This window comes from Neoarius graeffei, chromosome 28 (assembly GCF_027579695.1).
Source record: "Neoarius graeffei isolate fNeoGra1 chromosome 28, fNeoGra1.pri, whole genome shotgun sequence".
Classification (NCBI taxonomy): Eukaryota; Metazoa; Chordata; class Actinopteri; order Siluriformes; family Ariidae; genus Neoarius; species Neoarius graeffei.
The window spans coordinates 45,542,670-45,564,228 of NC_083596.1; the positions used below are offsets into that span (position 1 = coordinate 45,542,670).

Here is a 21,559-nt window from a genome sequence, read left to right on the forward strand (position 1 = left end):
AATGAGTGAAGGAAATGAGTAAAATATTTTTCAACACAACAAGACCAACTTCATACTGTATCTTTGCACCACCATGTAAATATTCTTTATATTACATAGACACAGCCACAAAAAATATGCAAGTTAATCAAAAGAATTTTAATTTTGAACCAGTTCAACCATTCTGACAATGCGTATCTAGTCAGCGGGAAAACACTGGGAGTGACGTCATCGGAGTCAAATATCAGGAATTATTATACATGCAGGAGACTTTTTCGATGGAATAACAACATGCATTCTATCCCCTTCTAACAGGTTTCATTCATTTGGTTTGATAGCATGCAATGTTGTTAGCATATCACTTATCCTATGTGTATTATGTCACTCTACTCAATGGAGAATAAGCATTGAATATGGTTTACGATATTGCATGATTGTCAAGGCAACATGGTGTCACACATCAGAGAAGTAAAACTTCCGCACTAGCGAGCGACTGTGACAATTTGTAAAACATGGCCACCAGGTTTGCTTCATTAAATACAGAAGATTTTAAGAGAATTTTGAATGTGCATGTATAATAATGATAATATTGGCTGGCTTTTTTTTCCGTGGTATATCAGATATATTCCATTCAGGTACTCGTCTTCGACTCGTTAAATATCCTGCTCGCTGGCTGAAATATATCTGATATACCATGGAAAAAAAAGCCAGCCAATATTATTTATATATGTCACTCAGATCCGTGATGTACAGTATTTTGCATGAAAAATGTGAGTTTTTCAACACGAGAAGATAAACTTCATATCTTCAAGCCAACGTGTGATTTTCTTTTTATTATAGACACATTCACAAAAAAAGTACCCAAATTTATCAAAACAATTCATCAATTTCCTCATGAGTGACATAGAGATTGATGTCAAGGTTTTGGTTCTCCATGTCCCAGATGAAGCTTGTATGAAAAATATGAGTGGCATATTTCCCAGTAAAACACTTGTATCCATATAATATAAATTCATGTAAACTGTTTTCATTCGTATGAGTTCACAACAATGCACCAATTGTCCATGCTATTTTCATTTGCTTTGAACTTAAAGCTCATATCCCTCTGATATGAATGTAATGAAAATAGAGTAAAAGAACACTATAACAGTAATGTAAAGGTAATGAGACAGTAAAAATAAGGCAGATAATAAAATGCAGTTAAATGTTAAAATGAAAAAAAATTGCTGTTTGTTTTTTTAAGCATTTTATTTAATCAGTGGAGCCTGACGAATGTATAAAAACAAAGCGAACTTCTCAGTAATCATATACTCCCACTCCGTTTCTGACACTTGTTTTGGGAAACAATTTCTCCAGAATCTTCTTGAGCCTCTTTTCCCAACATGGATTCTTTCATCTCTTCTCTAAGCTGTGTCAGGGTCTGTTTCAGCAAATCAAGCTCTCCATCCTTCTCTGCTATCTGTCCTCTGAAATCTTCCTCCTGCTTGGATTTTGAGGTCAAAATATTTCTCTGGATCTCAGGAAGTATCATCTTCAGAAAGTTTCTCTCTGCCTCCATTCCAGCCTCTCCTTCATAGGTCTTCCTTATCTCATCCACCTTTTGTCTGAGTCTCTCCTCCATCTCTTTCTTCTCCCACTCTGTCTTTTCATTCAGTATCATAATTATATTTTCAATCTTTGTCTTCTTATGCATTTCTCCTTCCAGTTCTCTTTTCAGCTTCTCTTTTTTCACTTCATCTATTTCATCATTAATTTTTCCTTCCAGATCAGCTATTTGACTGTTCAGCTGTGTGATATCTTTTTCATGCTCCTGGATCATTCCTTCTATCTTTTTCAGAGAATTCTGGACCTCCTGCTCTAGTTTCACTTCCAGTTCGCTTTCTTCTTTTGCCATCTTCTTTTCTATAGCCCACATAATCATTTTTTCAATCTCAGCCTCTGTCTCCAGGTAGATCTCACTGCTGTAGAATTTCTCCCCGCTTCCTTCTACCATCTGCTCTATCTTCTCCAGCAGCTCTAAGACCTGAGACCTATCTCCAATCTCCTTAATGTTGAGACAGTGAAACCTGTTCCCACATTTCTCTACAAGTCTCTGGACTTCCTGGTCTCCTGATTGGATAAACCCCTCTATGTTCTTCTTCTGAGGTTCATCAGTAACAGTGAAAATAACCATGGTGTTTCTCCAACATCTCTCTTCAAAAATCTCCTCCATTTTCTCCATTATCCCTCTCTCCTCTCCTGTAGGCTGCTTTACAGGTATGACCAGGAGGAAGGCATGGGGTCCAGGAGCAGACAGATGGACACAGAGTTCCACATCCTGCCTCACCTTCTCCGGAGGGAGTCCAGGAGAGAACCAGTCAGGAGTGTCCACCACAGTCACCTTCCTCCCAGCCACCTCCCCCTGTATGCTCTTACTCTGCTGTGTGAATGGAGATGTAGCTGTAGCAGCCTGGTTTCTCTCCTCTGTGCCCAGGATGGTGTTTCCTGCTGCACTCTTTCCAGACCCCGTCCTCCCCAGCAACACCATCCTCAACTGTGAAGAATTTGAACTTGATGATGCTCCATCCACTGATAATGAACAAAAATAAGACACCCAGTTTACTGTCAGTCAACTTAATTATGAGATTTGGGAGTTTGGTGAATTATTAGAGGTATACCTTTGATTCAGTGATCATGAAAACACGTTTTATATTAAAAATTAAATTAATATTATATTATGTAGGCTTTTCATTTAAGAATGACCAAAAGCCACTCACTGACTGGAGGCTCCAATTTGGGTACAGAACCGGATGAGTCTGGATCTGTACCATCCTCATGTTCTCCTCTTGCTCTGTTTAGGTCTATCTGGGTGTTTTTCAATTGTTGCTCAGCTTTTTCTAGCGCACTGTGCTTCTTTAGAAGTTCCTTCATGATGCTTTTAACATCTGTATTATATTCTGGAATTATTCATATTAACAGTGAAGTGTAGTTAATGTATTGATAATAGAATATACAAGATTCCGACAATCTTGATAGAACTGTTAAAAGATTGCTGTTGTTTCAGACTTACCAGTCAGCAAAGAAGACTCTTCCATTTTCATTTTCTCCTCTTCTGTCCATTTTTTCCCCCACTGCAGATGTCAAGAAAAAGTAAAGGATGCCATAGTGTGTTTTATTGGCATTTGAGTACTAATATTATTATACGATAAAAATTAAAAAATTATATTCTTCTTACTGATACTAATAGTAGTGAGACTGCTGAATGTAGACTGATTTTTAAAGGTGCCATATGTAAGAATTAGTAATAATTTTACTTTAAAACTTTGAAAGAAATTATCAACAGAATATGAAAAAATAAGTGTCGATGTGTTGCAGAGATATCTACTGAAGTTAGTATGCTAACCAGCTAGCCCCGAGACAAGACTGATCATACGTCTTGTAATACCACTTCACCTTGTACCTCAAGAGGTGGTAATGAGTCACTGTAGCATCCAGTCTGCCCTCAATCCAGAATGAGAGGAGATGAAGAGAATATGTACATGATGTCACCATAGGTGGAAGTCACTGCAGTTACACCCACTTATGCCGCTTTTCCACTACAAACGTGGCTGAGTCGGGCTGAGCCGTGCCGTGCTGAGTTGGGCTGAGTCGAGCTGAGCGGGGCTATTGGAGTTGCATTTCGACTACAACCGCGCTGAACCGTGCTGGCTGGAAGTGGGTGGACACATTGGGTGGAGTTAGCGAAAGTGGGTGGACGTCACGTGATGTCGTTAAGCGGCGCAAACAGTGACATCAGTGATCTTTTAAGCGGTAGTCTCACGACCCGGATAGTAAACAATAAACATGGAGGACATGGAGTCATTAGTGTTGCTGGTGTTGGTGCTGTGGCTTGTTGTCACCGACAACGCCAACAGATACTGGCAAGAGCGTATAGATGAGGCGAGGCGCATAAGGCTTCAGAAATTCTCGTAATTCGTAATTATTATTCTTCCGGGTTTACGGTGTTTACAGATCCCAGCGTGCTCGCGGGGCGTGTGTGGGCATGTGAGGACATTCCTCCTCACCAATCAGTGCACAGGGGTGTGTCTGCTCATGCCCCCAGCCTCACTCAGCTTGGTTTGGCTCGCTTCAGCCCTACTCCAAAACCGTGCGAGTTTTGGGTGCTAAGCAGGGCTGAAGCGAGCTGAGTCATGCTGTTCTGAGGTAGTCGAAACGCAAGCCGTGTCGGGCTGAAGTGAGCTGAAGTGAGCTGAAAAAGGGTAGTGGAAAAGGGCCATTAGTGGCAGAAAGACTAAACTGACTGAGTAGCAGTGTTAGCATTCGGCTTGAATGATGCAAACACACACACACACAAAAAAAAAAACATTTAAAATATGTTAAAGCTGTTGTGTGATTGATTGTATGAATAGACTCAACAAGAAATCAGAGCTCTCTCTTTACAGAGTGCCAAACGCTAAAGAAAAGCAAAGCAAATGAATTGCTGCAATTCACAGAAACACCTGGAATCCAGGTGAATTTGGATTTTTGGAGAAGGGAAAAGAGAAAGAAAACAGACCCTACCAGGAGGAATTAAATCGCAATGCCAAGCAATGGTTTTTGGACAAACTAAGCACGATAAACAACAGCCAAAGACTGGATTACGGACGCCGATGTACAACCTTCACTCAGATACCCAGGGCCGGATTAACATGGCCAGGGGCCCCTAGGCTACAAGTTGCTGTAGCCCCCCCGGCCACCACCATCTTATCCCATCTACCTGTAAAGAACTGTCTATTTTCTACATTTTAAAGTTTTTTTTTTTTCATTATTAAACTTTGTACAGCTGGGCCAGCAAAAACAGAACACCAAAAACTATAAGGTTTAGATTGACAACAACTTATCACAACTTATGCAACTGTCAATTGAATGTGCCTGTAGGCCTTTTAGGCAACTGAACCTCTCAAGTACACGATGAAGAGGCTATAATGAAAGGCAATAAAGACAAAGTAAACAAACTAATGATCAACAACCAGTATCATTCTTAAAAGTTTGTCCTCCTAGCTTTTCTTGTAGAAAAGTCATCAAACTTGAAAAATTCAGACGGGGTCTGAAAGGGATGGTCCTTCACCCTCACCAGAGCTAGTAGTACTACTGCCTGCAGCTGCAGCTAACATAACGTATGCTACGCTAGTGTCATGATGACTTGCACTTGCCAGTTGGGTTTCATTAGGTTTAAAAAACCCTGTTAGTTTTGGTATATTGCTCAATAGAGCTTTATCACATTGGGCTTTTTGCCGTTGCGCCTTGCGCTTTTGAGCACCGCTCTCGTATTTTCTGTCACACATGTTCACTGTTCAACTGCGGAGTGACGTCGTGCGTGACGTCTAATGTTTATATATGGAAGGTGGATTTGCCTCACCCAATCAGCGTCCGTTTATTTAAATATTCATTTTGAGCCAATGAATATGAAGGGATTTTTCTTTTGACCAATTGGGAGTCCCCCTGCGAGGCGTGGGGGCCCCTAGGCTGAAGCCATATGAAGCCTGTGCAGTGATCCGGGCGTGCACATACCCAGACACTGTAAACTATTTCATTTTTAGACGGAGTGCATGCACTGTGCACGAGTTTAAAAGTTACAGATCCCGAGAAGCTCATGAACAGTTTTGCAGTGGCCGGGTACAAGATCCGTTAAATCACAAGCCAGCAAACTGCAAAAACACAATCATGCTCGCAAAGATAAGGTAGCACTCCTCTTTTTGGCCCAATTATTAAACCAAACAAATTATAAGATAGCAGTGTTCTCTTGATCGGCTCTCAGAGTTTCAGCAGTTTAGTTGAATTTTGCATATTCTTGCCTTGCTGTTAGTTAGTAGTTGCCTTTTTTTTTTTTTTAAATAACTGATCCATATCCATATGGATCCATAGTGGATCGATTAAAAATAGCTTTGCACTATATTCAGCCAGTAATAATTCTATGAGACCTGTGGTGGTGTACTATGTGTGTGTGTGTGGGGGGGGGGTCCGGGAAGGAGGCACTGTGCGTTTCCTTGCTTCTTACAGTAGCCAACTTCCTGGTAATTTACCAACCCCTATTTGTTTGCAGTGTGGAGTATGAAGTCAACAGCTGGCCAATTCTTACATATAGCACCTTTAAAGGTAATCATTTTAAAAATACAATATTTTAAATGCTTTTATGGCAAACTTCAGTTTTAAATATAAGTATGTGCCTACCTGCTGGATGTTAACATACGGAATGACACCACACTAGAGGAAAGAAACTGATTAGCTACAGAATATAATGCTAGTAAGATATGATTTTGATTGAAATATTATATACCATAAGAAAAAAATAACCATGAGCAGTAGGAGAAATTATTACTGAATTCGAGACATAAAATTACCTGAAAGAGTCTGCTTAAGCTTTGAAGAGGATCTGTGTGAGATAATTAAGAGAATCCTAAGTTACAGTCCAACAACAACTCAACAAACAAAAACAAAACACTGTTTAAACATATATTTTATCAGTCAACTTCTATTAATATATTATTATATTACACAGACAGGAGTGTTTGACTGGGAAATACACTACTCGTATTTTTCATATGAACTGCAACCATGACATTTTTCAATATCCTCACTCATGAGGATATCGATGAATTGTTTTGATAAATTTGGGTACTTTTTATTTGTGAATGTGTCTATATAATAAAAAGAACATCACACATTGGTTTGAAGATATCAAGTTTATCTTCTCATGTTGAAAAACTCGCATTTATCATACAAAATACATCATGGATCTGAGTGACATATTTACAGTGGGTATGGAAAGTATTCAGACCCCTTTAAATTTTTCACTCTTTTTTTCATTGCAGCCATTTGCTAAAATCAAAAAAGTTCATTTTACTTCTCATTAATGTACACTCAGCACCCCATCTTGACATAAAAAAACAGAAATGTAGAAATTTTTGCAAATTTATTAAAAAAGAAAAACTGAAATATCACATGGTCATAAGTATTCAGACCCTTTGCTGTGACACTCATATTTAACTCACATGCTGTCCATTTCTTCTGATCCTCCTTGAGATGGTTCTACTCCTTCATTGGAGTCCAGCTGTGTTTAATTAAACTGATTGGACTTGATTAGGAAAGGCACACACCTGTCTATATAAGACCTTACAGCTCACAGTGCATGTCAGAGCAAATGAGAATCATGAGGTCGAAGGAACTGCCCAAGGAGCTCAGAGACAGAATTGTGGCAAGGCATAGATCTGGCCAAGGTTACAAAAGAATTTCTGCAGCACTCAAGGTTCCTACGAGTACAGTGGCCTCCATAATCCTTAAATGGAAGAAGTTTGGGACAACCAGAACTCTTCCTAGACCTGGCCGTCCAGCCAAACTGAGCAATCGTGGGAGAAGAGCCTTGGTGAGAGAGGTAAAGAAGAACCCAAAGATCACTGTGGCTGAGCTCCAGAAATGCAGTAGGGAGATGGGAGAAAATTCCACATAGTCAACTATCACTGCAGCCCTCCACCAGTCGGGGCTTTATGGCAGAGTGGCCCGACGGAAGCCTCTCCTCAGTGCAAGACATGAAAGCCCGCATAGAGTTTGCCAAAAAACACATGAAGGACTCCCAGACTATGAGAAATAAGATTCTCTGGACTGATGAGACGAAGATTGAACTTTTTGGCGTTAATTCTAAGCGGTATTTGTGGAGAAAACCAGGCACTGCTCATCACCTGCCCAATACAATCCCAACAGTGAAACATGGTGGTGGCAGCATCATGCTATGGGGGGTGTTTTTCAGCTGCAGGGACAGGACAACTGGTTGCAATTGAAGGAAAGATGAATGCGGCCAAGTACAGAGATATCCTGGAAGAAAACCTCTTCCAGAGTGCTCAGGACCTCAGACTGGGCTGAAGGTTCACCTTCCAACAAGACAATGACCCTAAGCACACAGCTAAAATAACAAAGGAGTGGCTTCGGAACAACTCTGTGACCATTCTTGACTGGCCCAGCCAGACCCCTGACCTAAACCCAATTGAGTATCTCTGGAGAGACCTGAAAATGGCTGTCCACCAACGTTCACCATCCAACCTGACGGAACTGGAGAGGATCTGCAAGGAAGAATGGCAGAGGATCCCCAAATCCAGGTGTGAAAAACTTGTTGCATCATTCCCAAGAAGACTCATGGCTGTACTAGCTCAAAAGGGTGCTTCTACTCAATACTGAGCAAAAGGTCTGAATACTTATGACCATGTGATATTTCAGTTTTTCTTTTTTAATAAATTTGCAAAAATTTCTACATTTGTTTTTTTCTGTCAAGATGGGGTGCTGAGTGTACATTAATGAGAAATAAAATGAACTTTTTTGATTTTAGCAAATGGCTGCAATGAAACAAAGAGTGAAAAATTTAAAGGGGTCTGAATACTTTCCGTACCCACTGTAAATAATATTGGCTGGCATTTTTCGTGGTATATCAGATATATTCTATCCAACTAGCATGATATTGAACAAGTCAAAGACGAGTTCAGTATCATGCTAGCTGAATAGAATATATCTGATATACCATGAAAAAAGCCATTATTATTATTATTATTATTATTATTATTTATACATTCCTTTCGGGTGTTCAACACATCTTTCTCTTTCAAAATCCTCTCAAAATCTTCCGTATTTAACAAAGCAAACTTGGCGGCCACATTTGTTTACAAATTGTCACAGTCGCTCCCTAGCGTGAAAGTTTTACGTCTCCAACATGTGATGTCATGTTGTCTTGACGACGTGCAATATTGTAACAATATTGCATGCTCAGGCGGCACGGTGGTGTAGTGGTTAGCGCTGTCGCCTCACAGCAAGAAGGTCCGGGTTCGAGCCCCATGGCCGGCGAGGGCCTTTCTGTGCGGAGTTTGCATGTTCTCCCCGTGTCCGCGTGGGTTTCCTCTGGGTGCTCCGGTTTCCCCCACAGTCCAAAGACATGCAGGTTAGGTTAACTGGTGACTCTAAATTGACCGTAGGTGTGAATGTGAGTGTGAATGGTTGTCTGTGTCTATGTGTGGGCCCTGTGATGACCTGGCGACTTGTCCAGGGTGTACCCCGCCTTTCGCCCGTAGTCAGCTGGGATAGGCTCCAGCTTGCCTGCGACCCTGTAGAACAGGATAAAGCGGCTAGAGATAATGAGATGAGATTGCACGCTTATTCTCCATTGGGTAGCATGACATAATACACATAGGATAAGCGATATGCTAAAACTATTGCATGCTATCAAACCAAATGAATGAAGCCTGCTAGAAGGGAATAGAACACATGTTTTTATTCCTTCAAAAAAGTGTCCTGTATGTATAATAATTCTCGATATTGCACTCCGATGATGTCACTCCTAGTGTTTCCTGCTGATTAGGCGCGCATTGTCAAAATGGCAAATTGGTTCAAAATTAAAATTCTTTTGATTAGCTTGCATATTTTTTGTGAATGTGTCTATATAATATAAATAACATTACACAGTCATGTGAAGATCTGACGTTTATCTTCTGGTGCTGAAAAATATTTCAATTGTTTGCTTCACACACTCGTGAAATATCCATTCACCACTCGAAGATAAACTTCAGATCTTTGCATGACCGTGTAATATCCTCTCTATGCTTATCTAAAAACACTATTTTTTGAATCCAAGGCTGATGGAAAACAAAACCCAAAATCAAAACTTCACAAAATTATACTCTGGTTTTTTCCCCCCTCTAAACCACTTCTAATTTTTGACTCGGTCACTACCAAACGTCGAGGGGTCCTCTGTTCCCAGTTGCACCTACAGTCTTAAATAATTATAGCATACCTCCAGGATCTAACATTTTTCATTCTCTTCCTCAATCTTTCCATCCATCCATTATCCGTAGCCGCTTATCCAGTCCTACAGGGTTGCAGGCAAGCTGGAGCCTATCCCAGCTGACTATGGGCAAAAGGCGGGGTACACCCTGGACAAGTCTCCAGGTCATCACAGGGCTGACACACAGACACAGACAACCATTCACACTCACATTCAAATTTAGAGTCACCAGTTAACCTAACCTGCATGTCTTTGGACTGTGGGGGAAACCGGAGCACCCGGAGGAAACCCACGCAGACACGGGGAGAACATGCAAACTCCACACAGAAAGGCCCTCGCCGGCCACGGGGCTCGAACCCAGAACCTTCTTGCTGTGAGGCGACAGCGCTAACCACTACATCACCGTGCCGCCCCCAGTTAGTAACTGTTTATTAATTTCATAATGGTACATTTTAAAATGTCAATGTTTTAAACATGTATCTACTAGTACAAATTGATGTTTTAAATTTAAAAATGTTGTGTTCTGTTGTATTCTGAGGTAATAATCAGCATTTTTTCACTCAGGGTACACATTTGAAGAAATAAGATGTTATGCAGGTGTATTTTTAAAAAATGTCAAGTTTCTTGTATTAAACTTATGTTTACATTAGTGTCATCGGATCGCCACAGAGAACGCTTTTTAAATTTTGTTTCCATGTTGATTCTTTCATTTTTTTATGCCTTTTTGGTCCGTTTTATGGCTGTTTGGCATGTTATACTGTTCCACTGTACATTGAACGATATAATATCATACAAAATCCCACATTTCTAGTGCATTTTGTGCTATAAGATTGATATGAAATGATAATGTAGTATCTCTGCTTAATTTAATATATGCATATAAAGGAGTCATTTATCACCTGGCAAAAATTTTGCAGTTCTTTAATAATGTGTCCGTTGTTATGCCAAATGATGTCTTTGATCAGTGTTTTCAAAAAGGAACCCAAAAATTCAATCACTGATTCTTTTAAATGGTATCCATTTTGGTAGTTTCAATCTCTATATATGTAGGAATAATGCACAGAAAAAAAATTGTTGACTGTAAGGCACCGACACCTTTCAGCGTTCATTGAAAATGTTCACTGGGATAATGGAAAAAGCAATGTAGTCTCCGTAGCCCTCTCTAAACTCGGGGTTTAATCAGGGTTAAAGAATTTCCCATAATGTTTTTATAATTACCATGAGAAGTAAAGGTATAAAAATGCCTTTAGTCATGACAGACTTGAGGTAATTGCACTGAGTAGTGGTTTAATTGAGAAACGAAGTCCCCGTAGACCCCAATTCTTCGTTAGGCATTTCTTCATTAGAAAAGATATTTGATTCTGTGCTCATTGCCATACAAATTGTATTTCCTAATATTTCCAGTAAAATATATCGAGTTATACCTTTAAATCTTTCTTTTTTTATTCTATGGAAAAAAAATATACACTGGTGTAGTCTCCATAGCCCCCACCAATTCACTGAAATGGTGGTCTTGATCAACAGGCCATACGGTATCTTCTGAATCAGATGAGGATACCTCATGAAATTTTCACACTGTAATATTAAGATATGTGGAAACAAAATGCACTGACTAAAAATCTGAAAACTAAACTTTCAAAAAATTACCATTTTGGAACAGAAATGTGTACCCTGAGTGAAAAAATGCCGAATGTAAGAGATGGACAATTTCCCAGAGTCTATGTGTAGTGTACAGAGAGGAAGCAATCTGTGAACAGCAGTACGGGTTTATGCCAAGGAAGAGCACGTCGGATACAATTTTTGCTTTCAGAATGTTAATGGAGAAGTACAGAGAAGGCCAGAGAAAGCTACATTATGTGTATGTAGACCTGGAGAAGGCATACAATAGAGTGCCAAGAGATGAGTTATGGTACTGTATGAGAAAGAGTGGCGTGAATGAGAAGTATATTAGAGTGGTGCAAGACATGTATGAGAACAGTGAAACAGCAGTGAGGTGTGCAGTTGGAACGACTGAATGGTTCAAGGTGAAGGTGAGACTTCATCAAGGATCTGCTTTGAGTCCTTTCTTGTTTGCCATAGTGATGGATAGCTTGATGGACGAAGTGAGGCAAGAGTCACCATGTAACATGATGTTTGCGGATGATACTGTGATATGTGGTGAAAGGAGGTTGAGTTGGGTTTGGAGAGATGGAGGTATGCATTGGAACGAAGAGGAATGAAGGTGAGCAGGAGCAAAACAGAATACATGTGCATCAGTGAGAATGAGGATAAGAGTGTAGCGAAGATGCAAGGAGTAGACGTAAAGAAAATTGGTGAATTCAAGTACCTGGGGTCAACTGTGCAGGAAAATGGGGGCTGCGATAGTGAGTTGAGAAAGAGAGTGCAGGCAGGGTGGAGCAGTTGGAGAAGGATTTCGGGAGTCATTTGTGATAAGAAAGTCCCAGCAAAAGTGAAAGGTAAGATGTATAAGACAGTAGTGAGACCAGCTGTGATGTATGGATTGGAGACCGTCCCCTTAACGAAGAGACAGGAGGCAAAGTTGGAGGTGGCGGAGTTGAGGATGTTAAGGCTTGCGATGGGAGGTTGGACAGGATAAGGAACGAGCACATCAGAGGGAGCACATGTGGAGAGCTTGGGAATTAAGCTAAGAGAGATGAGACTGAGATGGTCTGGGCACATCCTGAGAAGAGATGTTGAGCATGCTGGAAGGAGAATGTTGAGGATGGAGCTGCCAGGCACATGAAAATGAGGAAGGCCAAAGAGGAGATACATGGATGTGGTGAGAGAGGACATGAAAGTGGGGTAGAGAAGGATGCGGAAGACAGGGAGCAACAGAGACGAAAGATCCACTGTGGTGACCCCTAATTGGGAGCAGCCAAAAGAAGAAGAAGATGATGTGTAGTGTATAGAGACATGCTAATATAATAATATTTTATATTAGCTCCATGCATGTTGACTATCTAATTCACATGTAATAAATATAACCCTTTTATTTGTAGCTGGAGCCAACTCTTCTCACATGGTGCAGTCTTGTGTATGCTCAGCCTGAAGCCAAGAAGAATATGCATATTTATGTCCTTCACTTGAAAATGTAGTAGGCTGTGTATAGTTCTCAGTGGGAAGGAATAAGCAGTCACAGTGTTTTTAAAGATTATGTAATTAACTACTTGTAGTTATCCATAAGATAATGATTTGAGATTAGAGATTTTTATTTAGGGGTGGCACGATGGTGTAGTGGTTAGCGCTGTCGCCTCATAGCAAGAAGGTCCGCGTTCGAGCCCCGTGGCCGGTGAGGGCCTTTCTGTGTGGAGTTTGCATGTTCTCCCTGTGTCCGTGTGGGTTTCCTCCGGGTGCTCTGGTTTCCCCCACAGTCCAAAGTGCAGCATGTAGGTTAGGTTAACTGGTGACTCTAAATTGACTGAGTGTGAATGGTTGTCTGTGTGTCAGCCCTGTGATGACCTGGCGACTTGTCCAGGGTGTACCCTGCCTTTTGCCCGTAGTCAGCTGGGATAGACTCCAGCTTGCCTGCGACCCTGTAGAACAGGATAAAGCGGCTAGAGATAAATGAGATGAGATTTTTATTTAGCATCTATGTGTTCTTTCAGAGGCTTAAGCTAAGGTCATACGTCACCGGTTGATCCGTGAGAACCGTGGCTGGGGCTACTGTGGCCATTCAGGTAGATTTTGGAGGTGATCTGTTGCATAAATTTGGGTGGAGTAAATATGCAAATGAAGCCATGGTAACCATGATGGAAGACGCCAGTAAAACCAATGGTGGCAGCGACGTATGGCCTTACAGTGGTAACGGTAGTGTGTACGGTTTTCACAACTGCAGTACGGCATAGGCACGGCAAGACAAAATAAGCCACGCCCCTCAGGCAAGCTGTTCACTTTCTGCAGAATGTTGTTCTGTGAACATTTTGAGCTCGATGGTTGCGACGGAATGCTACGGTAACCCCTGGTAGCCCAGATAAGCCTCATGTATGCCTCAAGGATCCTCACAGATGCCTTCATGGTTGCAGCGGATGAATTCATCCGGTGCTTGACCCACAGCAATTGTCAACATGACAAAACTTTCTGAGGATGGAAGCCACGCCCTTCCAGTTGTCGAGGTAGCTCCTAGCTCTCATGTATTCCGACGGAAAGGCCCGGAACTTGCCAGTTGACCCCCAGAAGGCTTAAAATCGTCCTCCGGGGTCTACCGTGAAGTGATTCCGGCTATGTGAGACCTTAGCTTTAGTTCATGATTAGAGTTTGTGTTCATTTCTTTCTTGTGTTCACATTACCAGACTGAAGTAACTCAAATTAGATTTTTTTTTTTTGCCATAGGTTACGTTCAGACTTTCAGTTCAAATCTGATTCACAGTACCAGTCAAAAGTTTGGACAGACATACTCCTTCATAATAATGAAGTCTGTCTCAATTTTTGACTGGTACTGTATGTACATATCCAATCAGAATCCGATCATACGTAGCAAGTCTGAACAGCTGAAAATCACATGAGATCTAAGTTTTGCAAATCCGTTTCAAACCACATTCGTATATGGTTTGAAAGTAAAGTTCATGTTTAGTTCACACATACAAGAAACATGCTAGTTTAATAGGGCACAGAATAAAGCAGAGCAGGCAAGCCTCCTCCATCTCTAACACTGTCTTATTTAATTAAGATAAATTTAATTTAGTACTCGGTTTCGTCTGTTTCTGGACCACGGCCTGTCAGTTAACAACCCCTGCTGTATACTTCATAACACTGACATCTAGTGGAAAAGCCATAATAAAGCAACACACTCTTGCATCTATTTGCAAGGTTACACATATACAAAACATGTCCAATTATGCTGCTAAATACATACATGTCAACCTATACGGAATGTCCGTATTTTATACGGATTTGATTCAATAAACGTAGTATATGGGCGTACAAATAAAGTTATACGGATTCTTTAAAAAAACTTCAATATTTATTTAGAGCTATAATCAATTCCCAAGATGATAAAAGAGCGCATAACATTTACAAACGTACTGTACACCACAGAAAGCACAGACAGCCAGTAAAGAGTCTTATGAAATCGCGTGTTATCTTGTGGTAGCGAGACTTCGTTCCACTTTTGATCATGCGCACACCGCATTGCGAGAATCCCGCCAACCGGGAAGTAACATTTTGTTTGAAAAGCGTATTTCCACCTGAGCGACTTTCAATAGCGACTGAAAAGATTCTGAATGGGCACTCCGGCAAGATCAACACAGACACTTGCTGTGACATGCAGCCTAGTAAGATATTGGTGCAGACTGCTAAAAAAGCTGTCATGGAGTACAATTCAGAACATTAGAGTGACACTTTGTGTTTTTGTCAAACATTGGAGCTTTGTATTCATTCTGAAGGTTTATTGTTATTAATATTGAATAAAAAGTAACTTGGATATATCACTGTTAATTATTCAAATTTTAGGTAAATTATTTTAATTTGCATCTTATAAGGATTTTATAAAGGAAATACGGATTTTGGAGGTTGGTTATACAGGTTTGATTGACCAAAGGTTGACATATATGTAAATATTTTCCCAAAAAAGAAAGCACACTGCACAGCTCTTTTGTCAAAGTCCCTCTCACGCCAGAATCTGGTCTTCCCAGGCAGTCTCCTGTCCCAGTACTAACCAGCTCTTTAAGGCGTATGGGTGCAGCGCTGATCTCCATTTCGATAGCCCTCGGCCTCTTGCCTATACTCACATCTGTATTGCAGTGTGCCTTGCCAGACGGTAGTAGGTACCATTTTTATGATGGTCTTTGGTATGACCCGACCGCGAGTAGAACTCGCAATCTCCCGGTTGAGCGGCGGACAAGCTAATCACTAGGCTAACTTGCAAAGCTCTTTTGTACTATGAATAAAATACAGCATGTCCCAAGCTGTCTCGAAGTTGCTTTCTTGCACTTCAGTCAAAATACTGTGCTAAACATATCAGAGAGGCAAGCTAAACAATGACTGAAATAAGAAAAAACAGGAAGGTGCTGCACACAGAAACTCTGTACTACAGCAGAGGAAAGGAAGGTACAACAGGAAGTTAGAGTGGCAAACAGTAATAGTCTTACAAATCACACAGCAGCACAGAGCACCCATCAAATAGAACAGAATATAGACTAGCACCTTTGTCTAGATTCCAGACAAATCTAGACAAAGGTCCTTCTAGACTCTAGAAGGACTAATCTTTTGTGTGTGACAGAAATGGACACACATATATACTGTATATATTATAAAGGTAGGTGTCAGTTGTAAATATAAATCAATAAAATGTGTGAAATTTATTACGGATTTTTATTTCGCATGTTTGAAAGGAGTCTCCAGTTCCAGAGCTTTCTAGCTGTCAGAGGTGAAGCTGTAAGTTTACCAAAACAGACTGGATGACTTTGTGGCTTCTCAATAATGTGGCAATTTGCACTTTTTGTCAAGCGAGGGAGGAGGGAAAGAGGATGGTGTAAGAATAACTGACTTGTTTTTGTATATATTCCAGAAATTAAATGTAACTAAAAATGGATAAACATTATGGTTTTTTAATTTATTTTTTTAATAAATAAAAAAATGATCAGTGTCATCATCAGAAAAGTGATCTTTGGTACAAGAGGAAATATAACACTTAAGAACCAGCTGTTATTTGTAATGAACTTCAACCTTATTCTTGATATTTTACTATAACAGCACACCGCAAGTGTTTTATCTGTTATATACATGACATGGCCAAAAGTATATGGACATGTGACTATCACACCCATATATGGTTCTTCTATATTAACCCCTTCAATGCCCTTGGACGAGTCACGTACGTCATGAAATCTTTTACCGGTGTACTTTATGACGTATGCTACTCATCATGAACACCTCCTTTTATGTACCTTACGAGTACATGGCACATTACTTTTACTTCACAGTGGCACATATGAATTCAATGCCTAAAACATTCTTCCGTCATAAGGCACAGTGATAAAAGATTTCATGACGTACATGACTCGTCCAAGGGCATTGAAGGGGTTAATGCCAATGCCCATGGTTTTCAGAAAGGGATGTTTAAGAAACATGTCTAGTTGTGGTGATGTGTCCACATCCATTACAATTTCTGAGTTTGCACTTTACAACCACGAGGTGTTGTGCAGTTATTCTTTGTTTAATCAAATGAAATTTTGGCACATTATCATCATTTGAACTCTGTACATTGTTTCTCTTTATATTTAGAAGGGATACTGATAATGAATTTAGACTGATGGAAGGTGAAGTTCTGGGATACTTACGCCACCACAGTCTTATTGTAAGCTTCCCCGTTCTTTCTCCATCCGTCACCTGACACAGGTAATGTCCTATATCTGATTCACGGCTCTCTCTCAACTGTAAGGAGATGTTTCCTTTGTCCAGCTCCTCGGTGAACAGAGTCACTCTGCCCTTGTAGCCTCTCCCCTCTGTCATCTGTCTGTTCTTATAGAGACAAACACAATCTGTCCCCTTAAACCACCGGATCACCATGTCAACAGCGCTGATTTCAGGAAACAGGCAACATGAGAATGTGACAGCAGAGCCGAGTTGAACACGTTTATCTTGGTGGGAAAGGAGTTTAAACTCGTCTGTGTGGAAAAAGACAAAAGAAAGACGCACTCAATTCGATTTATCATATCTTATTCTAAGGTAGTGCAATGGTTAGCACTGTCACCTCACAGCAATAAGGTTCAGGGTTCAAACCTTGCGGGTGACCAGGACCTTTCAGGGTGGAGTTTGTTTGTTCTCGCCAGGCCTGCATGAGTTTCCTCCAACATGTGGATTAGGTCAGCTGGTAACTAAATTGCTCATAGGTGTGAATGGCTGTCTGTCTGTGTTACCCCCATGATAGATTGGCAACCTGCCCAAGGTATACCCTGCTTCTCGCCTAAAGTCAGCTGGGACTGGCTACAGCTCAACCACAATCCTGATTGGTGAGCGGTATAGATAGATGGATGTATGGACATCTTCCTTTGGACAAAACAAAACCTTCCTTATTTGTATTCACATTACACCAGTGCTGAACCATTACTATTAGAGTTAGGACTTCAACTCAGCCAAACCTTAGCCAGACACACCAAAACAAAAACAAGGCAATGGATTAGTGGCAGGCTGCCAGTTCACCCTGTTGTGTGTAGTTGTCGATGTTGATTTTAAAAGTAACTAAGTAAATTACATGGGGAAATGAATACTTAAGTATGAGTGAAAAATATTGTAGCAAGCATGCGTGGAAGAAGAGTCTGGAGACAGAAATCCTAGTTTCTCGGCCGTTAGTCTGTTCTACTTGCTCTTGATAGCACTGGCTTAACTGCTTTATTAGCCTTCATTAACACTACTGATGAACGCTACACCAGCTGGAAGGTGACTTCACTGCTGCGCTGACGGCTCCGACTCACGTTGGCCTTCGAGTAGGCTGAGGATGATAAATTTTTGGTCCCTCCCACTATAAAGCAAAATCTGATTGGTTAATTCATGTCACTTCCTACGTAAACATACACTGCCATGGCCTTCTGTCCCAGCAATGAAGTCCTAAACAATGAGCGAGCAGCTCTAAACTCTTTTCAGCCTAGAGACAACAAACAAAAAAATCTCATTGGATAACTTTATTTTAATATTTTCAGGACAGTGACCCTTTCATTTCTTAAGCAAATTTGATAGAAAATGAGGCTGAATTAGAATAGAATAATTATAATGAAATTATGAAAGAAATTAAATATAACATTTGAAGTGCTGATAGGTTTGGGCCTTCTCTGGAGGCCTAGAAAGCCCTGACTGTTCCCTTCTGCATTACATATATAATATTCTCACATGATTACATGATTAAATCTGACATTAAATTAATTGCGCCTTTCGCCCGTAGTCAGCTGGGATAGGCTCCAGCTTGCCTGCGACCCTGTAGAAGGATAAAGCGGCTAGAGATAATGAGATGAGATTAAATTAATTGCCTCACACACTGTCCATATAAAGATTGCTCCAAAATTGCATATTTTCTCAGTTCCTGTTTCTCATGAAGTTTCAAGACAGTTTTTCAAGCGCCATGAGTTTTTTTTTTTTGAATTCGCACATTAATACCCTGTACCGGTTATCTTGGCATGTTAAAACTATCTACCAGAGTTGTTTAGGCCTGGGTTAGTTAGCTAGAAAATACCATCAGGGCTCTGTTATTGTAGAGGTTCCACAGTCTTTAGCAAATCAAATGTAGAACTGATATATACAAATACAAAAACACTAGCACTTGTTGCTGAAGAACAAAATTTTGCTCTTTTATTACCTCGCCCGGGACGGAGTCCACCAGGGGGTGAGGTATTGTTTTCGATGGGGTTTGTTTTTGTTTCTTTCTTTCTTTCTTTCTTTCTTTGGGCTTTTTTTTTTTTTGTTAATGTTATTACGGGAAAACAGCTGGACCAATCTTCATGAAACTTTCAGGATAGATGGGCATCGGTCTCAAATAAAACCTCCAACATTTTGAGGGTCATCCGGTCAAGGTCACCAAAAAGGTCAAAATCGTTTTTTTGCGATATCTTCATTCATATTCATTCAGATGTGTTCTGATTGGCTGAGAGCAGTATGGTGTGCGAATGAGAATCAGAACCATGTTTATTGGCCAAATATGTTCACACCAAGGTCACCAAAAAGGTCAGAATTGTTTGTTTGTGATATCTTCCTTCATATTCATCATAAGTGCTACCGGGTGAGGTTTGTTTTGTCTGGCAACACTTGTTTTCTTTGATCCATTTATTTATCTTCAGTAAACATTTTGTCTTCCTCTGGGTCGTGATGGATCTTGAACAGTGGGTGCAGTGCAGGAGCATTCATCATCGATGGCACACCAGTCCCTCACAGGGCATCATGCAGGCTTTCGTCTAAACGGGGTAACAGGGGCGCTGCGCCCTCTTACTCTCGGCGTGCGCCCCCTTACCGACTCCGTGAAAACATCCCAGCAACACTACGTGACAATGTGTCTGATCATCAAATACGTTATAATTGCTCCAAAAATATTCCAATCATAGCAGGTACACCGCCAGACGGTGCAAAAACAATCCGAATTGGCGTTTTCCAGACTGAGGCGCCATGTTGTTTAGTTGTTTACTTGTCGCGGCTGCTCTCACGAGATTTGACATGGGTTACATACAAGGTCAGCTGACTTGTAGAGCGAGATTTCTCGAGACTGAATGACCTTTCACCCACCGGCGCGGGAGTTTTTGACAGAAGTAGTTCGCGAGTTGTTTTTGTTGACACTTGGGCATTTAAAGATGTCATCCCGCGGCACGAAACAGAAGAAAGCCAAAGACTGTCCGGGGCAGAAGAAGATTACTTCTTTCTTTTTCAATGTTGACAGACAATTTGTTACAATTTCCCTCTCAGATAGCCTCAGAATGTCCCATTGGAGCATTTTTCAAAGGCTTTGCACGGCGGGGGGGGGGACAACTGGCACCATCCCCCCCCCCGCCATGGTGAGAGCCCTCATACTAAATTTTTCTAGAAAAAACCCTGGGGCATCATGCGTTCACACATTCTTCACTTGCACCTTTTAGCATAGCCATTCCAGCCTCTCAAATATGAGATGGATAGAAGTTGCAAAACTCCACACAGACAGGAACCGGAGCTCAGACTGTGAATCTGTATCTGTGAGGCGTCACTGTATCCTGCTGCATCACTGTACTACCTTCTCATTATTTTCGCCCTCTTAAACGGCCAAAATACCAGATTCAGACTTCTGCTCTGACTCGCTTCTGTTATTTTTTTAAATTTTATTTTACATAATGGTGTTTAATTTGCTAACAATCGAGATTTGGTGAGGCACATTTGAAATCTTAATAAACCTTGCGGTTTTGCTCTAAAATCTACAGAGGTGATATGGACCAATGTTGCTTAGCAGTCACCAGGACATACTAATAAATTCAATTCACTAATACAGTTAAAAGCTATATTGACATATTTACCATATACAGTAATTTGTCCATCAGTCAAATGCAGGCATTATGTTTCCTTAAATGTTGGTTCAGAGATGAGAGGAAATACACAGGAAATAACATTTGAAGTGGTAAAGCCCGTTTCCATAAACTGCTAAAAGAGTAAGATGTTTTCATCATCTAATAATGTAACTTATCAGGCAGTTCATTGTCATTATTCTGTGACCGTCACTTTAAAATTCGTTATAAAGAGAAATTAAATTCTATCAGTAGTTAATTCAGAGTATAATAGCATAACTTTAATGTTTAACTTACTGTTGGTTGAAGCAGCCATCGCTAGTTTCAATTCAATAAAGTCCTTCAGAGAAATGGAGAGAATCGTGTGATTTGAGTCTGTTGACTATATTTTAATGTGATTTTTTTTTAATATAACGTTCCCCTCGTACCGTTCTGGTTGTTGTTCTCACAGACACTTGCTGCTTTACTGTGTCAGTTATACGTTTGTTGTTTTCAGACAGGAAGCTAAAAATGCTTTCACTTTCATCCACTTCCACTGATTATTCAATTGTGCATGAGAAGGAGTCCCACTATGAAATATTTGCTTTCACGTCACTGCTAATGTTTCTACTGTTTACATAATTTCTGCAATCTCACACACCTCAGATGGTCATCTAGTATTACCTTGTTTAAAAATATCAGTAATCAGGATCATAATGAGGGGCGGCACGGTGGTGTAGTGGTTAGTGCTGTTGCCTCACAGCAAGAAGGTCCGGGTTCGAGCCCCGTGGCCGGCGAGGGCCTTTCTGTGCGGAGTTTGCAGGTTCTCCCCGTGTCCGCGTGGGTTTCCTCCGGGTGCTCCGGTTTCCCCCAAAGA

The 21,559-nt window shown here is 40.7% G+C and overlaps 1 protein-coding gene across 1 annotated transcript; it reads right to left on the reverse strand.

Annotated features, from left to right (window-relative positions):
• Window positions 1–1,208: 1,208 nt before the first annotated feature.
• LOC132875723 (uncharacterized) lies at window positions 1,209–21,186 on the reverse strand. Its single transcript, XM_060912725.1, has 7 exons — window positions 21,001–21,186; window positions 17,035–17,361; window positions 6,339–6,370; window positions 6,169–6,201; window positions 3,029–3,089; window positions 2,736–2,915; window positions 1,209–2,547 (listed from the first exon to the last, which is right to left on the reverse strand). Exons 1-7 carry the CDS (start codon window positions 21,017–21,019, stop codon window positions 1,283–1,285), a joined length of 1,917 nt encoding a protein of 638 aa, XP_060768708.1. The 5' UTR covers window positions 21,020–21,186; the 3' UTR covers window positions 1,209–1,282.
• Between the last annotated feature and the right edge of the window lie 373 nt (window positions 21,187–21,559).

Excerpts from the sequence above, each read along its gene's own strand:
- LOC132875723 (XM_060912725.1), bottom strand. Across the intron at positions 6,202-6,338 it reads GCTTAAGCAGACTCTTTCAG|TGTGGTGTCATTCCGTATGT; the intron begins GTAATTTTATGT and ends TCTTTCCTCTAG. Across the intron at positions 3,090-6,168 it reads CGTATGTTAACATCCAGCAG|TGGGGGAAAAAATGGACAGA; the intron begins GTAGGCACATAC and ends TGACATCTGCAG.